Consider the following 8267-nt stretch of genomic DNA (forward strand, 5'->3'; position numbering starts at 1 on the left):
AAAATTTTTAAATTATGATTGAATCTTACTTTGAAAAATTTGATATAATAAATTTTTAACTAACATTATACTTAACACTAAGTTTACGAGACACGTCATTTTGACGCATTTCGAATTTTATAAGGAAAATTACAAAACCCGTTTGCATTTTTATGTCATCTCTTGTAATGACTTTTATCCATTGATAGAGGTCAATATATATTGAAGTCTATTTTCTTCAAAAGCGTTGAAATATTGAAATTTTCTTCGTTGCATAGCTATCTCTACGCATATGCGTCAATTTGACGCTATCGTAATTTAGACAAAATTTTGAGTACACATGCAAACTTCACATCAATAATAAATAGGAATGTACCGACAATACTTTGATCCGTTATCCGATACAGTTATCTCAAATGAAATAAGCGATAAACAACTGTCGCCGATAAGCAATATTAGAAAGAACAAACACAGAATGTCAATTGATGTCAGAGTGTCAGATTTTGAAGGTTTCAGTTGCTTAGTTCGAGTATTGAAAAATAAAACACTAGAATATTTCCTTAATATATATATCTCATATTTTCACTTTTTTTCTTATAGTATCTAATTACATTGCTTTCTAAGTACAGAGATGCCAACTGCTCCGGACACTCCAAAATAATTAAAGGAACGGTAAATAACTACTAAGTAAAATTTGCAAATATAAAGTGGTGAAATATATAAACCTACAAATTATTTAGAAATAGTGGTGGATAAAAATCTACTAAATTAAATTTATTAAACCAAGAATCACAATTCATAAACTACCACTTTAAAATATATATTTGCTGTCCGGGGCAAAGTTGGCATCTCTGTAAGTGCTTTTATATGTATCCGTTCATGCGTCAAATTGACGCGTGTTCGTAGAGATAGGTATGTATGAAAAGTCAGTAAACCTAGTGTTAAATAGTGTAAACATATTAAAGTGAACCAGCTTTTGTATTGAGCTTTTTGTGATGGCGAAAGGTGAGCTAAATAGTTGCTTACCACTACAATAGTTATTCTAAAATAGTAGTTAAAATCTCTTTTGAAATGCATTAATAAATTTTATTTTCTTCATCGCGATATTCAAGCCGATCTAACATACACGAAAAAAGCCACTTTTTTTTTAATTGTCCTTTCATAAGACTGATAAAGTATTTTCAGAATTAACCCTTTGCACTCCGAGTACTTTAACCTTTTCAAGACGGGCAAGTCATATATGAGTAGTAGGCCTCGCCCTAGAGGGGACTGAAGTGACGTCATCATGGAAAGTCAAGGAGTGCTTATTTCTGCCCGACCGGAAGTTGTTTATTTCTGCCCACTTATAAACCAGAAGTTGCTTATTTCTGCCCGCTTGAAATCGAAACGTCTGTAACGTCATGGGGAGCTTATTTCCTTTTTTTTCTTAAGCCTAAAATATTTTTAGTTTCGGTTTCTGTTCTTAATATAGTTTGTTTTTTGATGCTATTTTCATTTATTACTTTTTTCAGGGTGGCAACACTTATTAATATTATTTTACTTGTTTAGGATGGCAATACTTAGAAACTTTGTTATTTGGGGGAGAAATTGTATATTATGAAGTAATGTCGTCATCTTTTATTACATAATAAATATCATACACATGCTTTAACTCTAGTGGTGCCATCTATGTGTGAATGTTAGAAATAAAATAACTTTAAATCTATTTTAATATTTAAATCTGTTTTATTATTATTTATTAAATATAATTAAGGCTGAGGATTGAACTCACGCCAATCAAAAAGCCTTCGTGGGTCAGTAGTTGGATATCATAACCACTGACCCACGAATGCTTGGTTAGATACGTGTTAATAAGTTAAACTTTTGTATTCTGAACACGTGTATAAATGAAAAAAGGATTTGATATCGATATCATCCTACAGTTTAATCGATATATTTTTCACTTAACCTTTGACAGTTATTAAATATTTATTTCTGCACCTCTTAATGTTATTATAACTTTCTCTGGATGGCAACGGTACTGACCATACACGTGTTCAGATTTGACGTGTTTTGTGTGATAGCACAACTACTGATTACAGAGCGAGCCATTCTGATAAGATATAACAAGCTAGATCTTGGTCTATGACGTGTGTGTTGAATTCAGTTCCTTTCACTTGCGCTGGTAAATAGTTAAGCATGTGACAGCTTAACATTTTTCTGATTGGCTGTTAAAGTTATACTTTCTTGGTTTGGCAACTAGAAGGATAGAGTGACTAAATTTCCTCCCCCTCTTATATTAGTATTTCACTTGTTCTTCTGTTGTGTCTCGATTAAGTTTTTAAACTGTTTGATTCACCGGGTCGTTATGGACGGATATTTAAAGAGAAAACATGTTGAAACTGAAGTAAGTACTATTGATTTCTTCGTAATTTACTATGCTTTTAAATTTATTGTTAATAGAATTGTTTTATTGTAACTTCTAGCACTTATTCGTTTTTAAGAAGAGCATGTGACAAAATTTAGTTAACTTTAAAAATTCTTTAATATTAATTGAATCGAAAGGTGTAATAAAGTTAAGTTTAAAGCATAATTACATTCTGTTAATAGTTGTTACTTATTTTATTGTTGTTCTTGGTGACTCAAAAAATGTTTCTTTTTATTTTATTAGAATGAACCAAAGAGGAAAGGTTTGTTCCAGGAGGGAAACTTTCCAGAGTATTGCTATCCAATTGGTGAGGACTTATTCGTTTTGGCCAGCACGTATAACAAGAAATCAGTCATTCATATACGAAGATTTAACAGATATGGAGACTCACACAATCCTTCAGGATATGGTATAACTCTACAGCCTGAACAGTATAATGCTTGCTTCTGTCATGGTCCACCGACATGTATCTTCGGCATTGCAGACATCAACATGGCTTTGGAAGAGATCCCTCCAGCTAATCCCCGCGAAAAATTTTATGTGTTGATGAATGACGAGGGAAAGAATCTACTAGTGGACGAATTGGTTCATTCTATACCTCAGCCTTGGTTCATTCTATACCTCCAGAAGTGGCCGCGTCTACAAGCACGAGACGGAAATCAGTTTCAAACAATGGAGAGAACTACAGAAGTGTCGAGATAATGTGACATTCGGCTATATTAATTTGAAATACAGGTTCGAGGACTTTTTGAACATTTTTCAAGAATCCACCCATCAACAGTGTCCAGTGGTGCCAAAGAATTAGGGCATCAACGAAGCGGGCCCTGTTATGAAAGATTGCCTGAAAATTGTGTTGCATCAACATATTCGACTGAAGAAAGGTCTGAAGCCAGTAGACAGGTCTGCTGACTTTCTTGACCAGGTTGTGTGCAGTGTTCACGATTTCAATGAATCTTGTTTGGACTTACACGTGGAGAATATTGCTCTGGATTTTACTAATGAACTAAGTGAACGAATGTTGTTTAGACAACCCTTACAGACTTTTTGTGTGAAGCTTTTTTAAAAGAAATTAAATTAGATGCTTTATTAACTGCTGCTGAAAATAATTTTCGCAAATAAAATAACTTAAGTTTTAAAATATTTTGCTGTTATTTTTAAATTTTGTAAAAATTACTATGAACTTTTGTTTTCAAGAGGAAAAGAGATTTCTTTTTTTCAGCAGGCATGAATTTTCCTTTTCAGATTAATACTTTTTTTTTCAGGTTCTAAATATAGGAGAAAAAAATTCTTGCCGTAATACAATAAGGAAAACTATTTTATACTTATTTAGGCATTACTACTGGAAAATTAATACATTTCCCACAATAATAAAAATATTTTCCGAAAAAAAAAATAGAAAATTTTGTTAAAAAGCTTGAAATATTTTTAAAAAAACTAGCAATTTTTTAACAAAAAGTAAAAATATTTTCCTAAAAGCGAAAATTTTTTGTAAAAACATAAATATTTTCTTAAAAAATATAAAATTTTGTAAAAAAAATGTAAATATTTTTATAAAAGTTTACATTTTTTCTTAAAAGAGAAATTTTTTTGTAAAAACATGAATATTTTCTTAAAAGATAGAAAATTTTGCTAAAAAGTTTGAAATATTTTTTAAAAAACTAGCAAATTTTTAACAAAAAGTAAAAATATTTTCTGAAACATTAGAAAGTTTACCTCAAGAATAAAAATGTTTTCTGAAAAACTGGAAAATTTTGTTAAAAAGTTTGAAACACTTTTTCATTGTGAATACTCAATACTGCTTTTTTGGCTGCTTTTTTGCTTTTGGAAGAGGTAGGTAACTGTTTGCTCTCAAGGGATTATATCTTGCTGTAAACATCTCCATACTTTCTGCAAAGTTCATCCTCCATCCAGACTCCCATCTCTATGAATTCGTCGAAAAAACTTTCCAAAAAGCTTGAGATATGTGGGACTCGATCACAACTTCATAGTTTCCTAATTCTTGTTGTCTATTTCTTAAACAATTCCGATGCATTTTCACAATTCTTTTTTATCTTTTTATTGTTATTTGTGGAATGATCTATTTTCATTTTTTCTTGAACAAGACGATGTGTGAATGGATCGGATATGATTGAGTAAATCAGATTTTAACTTAAAAAATTCACTACACAAATTAAACTTATGCGAAACTAAATGAGTCAGTAAATATCTCTTTAAATTATCATTTCGAAAAAGGTCTTTTTACATTCTGCACATTCAAAAGTTTCTCGATTTTTCATGAGTTTCTAAATGTCTATTCAAGTTACACTTTCGATTAAACACCTAATCACATAAACGACATTTAAAGTCTTTTTTATTAGAGTAAATTTTCAAATGTTTAACCATATACTTTTTTATGCGTGAATATTTTTCCACATATTTCACATATCTACAAAGTAAAATAAACGCTATTTGAATATCATACTACATTAACTCAATGAATTATTTAAAAAATTTAAAGTATTCTACAGAAAGGGATTATTTTTTTAAAATTGTTAAGTTCTTAAAGTTAATATCGGTTTTTTTTCTTTCAAAAATCAATTTTATGTCGCAAACAGTAACAATTTTAACTATATACGCATATTGAAATCATCAGAAGTTTTCAAAAATCCTCGAAACGTAAGTATTCAACAAGTAATTTAGAGTTATACAAAAATATTTTTATAAAACCGGAGTAGTGTAAGCGTGATTCAAGTAAATATTCGAAAACAATAATGTTATAAATAATAAAATCAACTCACATTAGTTTTTTTATTCGTATTAGAATTCGTATAGTTTTCAGTCATTTGCTTTTAATGAAGGACACTATTTCGTAATTAATTTATTACGGCTATAAGTACTTTAATTTTCTTATTTGATATTATAATAACGATAAAAACTTACTTAATTTTAAAATTAGGAGTCGAATTTAAAACTATCTCACTATATATTAACGGATATTGACACGATAACTATATCCTCATGTATATAGATAAGCTATATCCTAACAATTGTGATTAACTAATGAAATATAGATAAAATCCAAACGTCCCGGGCAGAAATTATCTATAGGACAGAAATAAGTTACTTCCGGTTGAGGCAGAAATTAGCAACTTCCATAATGACGTCACTTCCGTCCCCTCTAGGGCGAGGCCTACTACTCATTTACATTCTCAGGATGGCGATAATCAGGGTAAAAAAGATAAAACTGGTAGCCAAACTACTTTTATAGCAGTTTATTTATGGGCGGGGTAGTGATAGTTTCCTTTATTTAATTCACCACTACATAGTTCGAATTAAAAATTGTATAGTTACACTTTTAACGCATATGGGTTGGTCGTAAGGCCTCAGACGTCCTGTTCCGCTACAACGAACATGGGCTGGATGTGTTTATTTAAAGTAAAAGCCAAAAATAAATCTGTCAAATTAGCTATGCTCAAACTTAAGCTACTGCTTTTTATATTTTACCATCCTGATACTGATTCCTTACGAATACATTTGGGACNGCTAATCCCCGTGAAAAATTTTATGTGCTGATGAATGACGAGGGAAAGTATCTGCTAGTGGACGAATATACCTGCAGAAGTGGCCGCGTATACAAGCACGAGACGGAAATCAGTTTCAAACAGTGGAGAGAACTACAGAAGTGTCGAGATAGTGTGACATTCGGCTATATTAATTTAAAATACAGGTCCGTGGACTTTTTGAACATTTTTCAAGAATCCACCCATCAACAGTGTCCAGTGGTGCCCAAGAATTAGGGCATCAACGAAGCGGGCCCTGTTATGAAAGATTGCCTGAAAATTGTGTTGTATCAACATATTCGACTGAAGAAAGATCTGAAGCCAGTAGACAGGTCTGCTGACTTTCTTGACCAGGTTGTGTGCAGTGTTCACGATTTCAATGAATTTTGTTTGGACTTACATGTGGAGAATATTGCTCTGGATTTTACTAATGAACTAAGTGAACGAATGTTGCTTAGACAACCCTTACAGACTTTTTGTGTGAAGCTTTTTCAAAAGAAATTAAATTAGATGCTTTATTAACTGCTGCTAAAAATAATTTTCGCAAATAAGATAACTTAAGTTTTAAAATATTTTGCTGTTATTTTTAAATTTTGTAAAAATTACTATGAACTTTTGTTTTCAGAGGAAAAGAGATTTCTTTTTTTCAGCAGGCATGAATTTTCTTTTTCAGATTAATACTTTTTTTTCAGGTTCTAAATATAGAAGAAAAAAATTCTTGCTGTAATACAATAAGGAAAACTATTTTATACTTATTTAGGCATTACTACTGGAATGCATTTCCCACAATAATAAAAATATTTCCCGAAAAAAAATATAAAATTTTGTTAAAAAGCTTGAAATATTTTTAAAAAACTAGCAATTTTTTAACAAAAAGTAAAAATATTTTCTTAATAGCGAAAATTTTTTGCAAAAACATGAATATTTTCTTAAAAAATATAAAATTTTGTAAAAAAAAATTAAATATTTTTATAAAAGTTCAAATTTTTTCTTAAGAGAGAAAATTTTTTGTAAAAACATAAATATTTTCTTGAAAGATAAAAAATTTTGCTAAAAAGTTGGAAATATTTTTTAAAAACTAGCAAATTTTTAACAAAAAGTAAAAATATTTTCTGAAATATCAAAAAGTTTACCTCAAGAATAAAAATATTTTCTGAAAAACTAGAAAATTTTGTTAAAAAGTTTGAAACACTTTTTCATTGTGAATACTTAATACTGCTTTCTTGGCTACTTTTTTGCTTTTGGAAGAGGTAGGTAACTGTTTGCTCTCAAAGGATTATATCTTGCTGTAAACATCTCCATACTTTCTGCAAAGTTCATCCTTCATCCAGACTCTATGAATTCGTCGAAAAAACTTTCCAAAAAGCTTAAGATATATGGGACTCGATCACAATTTCATAGTTTCCTAATTCTTGTTGTCTATTTCTTAAACAATTCCGATGCATTTTCACAATTCTTTTTTATCTTTTTATTGTTATTTGTGGAAGGATCTATCTTCCTTTTTTCTTGAGCAAGACGATGTGTGAATGGATCGGATATGATTGAGTAAATCAGATTTTAACTTAAAAAATGCATTACACAAATTAAACTTATGCGAAACTAAATGAGTCATTAAGTATATCTTTAAATTATCATTTCGAAAAAGGCCTTTTTACATTCTGCACATTCAAAAGTTTCTCGATTTTTCATGAGTTTTTAAATGTCTATTCAAGTTACACTTTCGATTAAACACCTAATCACATAAACGACATTTAAAGTCTTTTTCATTAGAGTGAATTTTCAAATGTTTAACCATATACTTTTTAATGCTTGAATATTTTTCCACATATTTCCCATATCTATAAAGTAAAATAAACGCTATTTGAATATCATACTACATTAACTCAATGAATTATTAAAAAAAAGTTAAAGTATTCTACAGAAAGGGATTATTTTTTTAAAATTGTTAAGTTCTTAAAGTTAATATCGGTTTTTTCTCTTTCAAAAATCAATTTTATATCGCAAACAGTAACAATTTTAACTATATACGCATATTGAAATCATCAAATGTTTTCAAAAATTCTCGAAACGTAAATATTCAACAAGTAATTTAGAGTTATACAAAAATATTTTTATAAAACCGGAGTAGTGTAAGTGTGACTCAAGTAAATATTCGAAAACAATAATGTTATAAATAATGGAATCAACTCACATTAGTTTTTTTATTCGTATTAGAATTCGTATAGTTTTCAGTCATTTGCTTTTAATGAAGGATACTATTACGGAATTAATTTATTGCTGCTATAAGTACTTTAATTTTCTTATTTGATATTATAATAATGATAAAAACTTACTTAATTTTA

General features: G+C 29.5%; 1 protein-coding gene across 1 annotated transcript; it reads left to right on the forward strand.

Annotated features, from left to right (window-relative positions):
- The first annotated feature begins 1594 nt into the window (after positions 1-1594).
- LOC122268911 (uncharacterized) lies at positions 1595-3088 on the forward strand. Its single transcript, XM_043039842.2, has 2 exons — positions 1595-2365; positions 2630-3088. Exons 1-2 carry the CDS (start codon positions 2327-2329, stop codon positions 3086-3088), a joined length of 498 nt encoding a protein of 165 aa, XP_042895776.1. The 5' UTR covers positions 1595-2326.
- The last annotated feature ends 5179 nt before the right edge of the window (positions 3089-8267 follow it).

The sequence above is a fragment of the Parasteatoda tepidariorum genome, chromosome X2 (genome assembly GCF_043381705.1).
Source record: "Parasteatoda tepidariorum isolate YZ-2023 chromosome X2, CAS_Ptep_4.0, whole genome shotgun sequence".
Taxonomy (NCBI): Eukaryota; Metazoa; Arthropoda; class Arachnida; order Araneae; family Theridiidae; genus Parasteatoda; species Parasteatoda tepidariorum.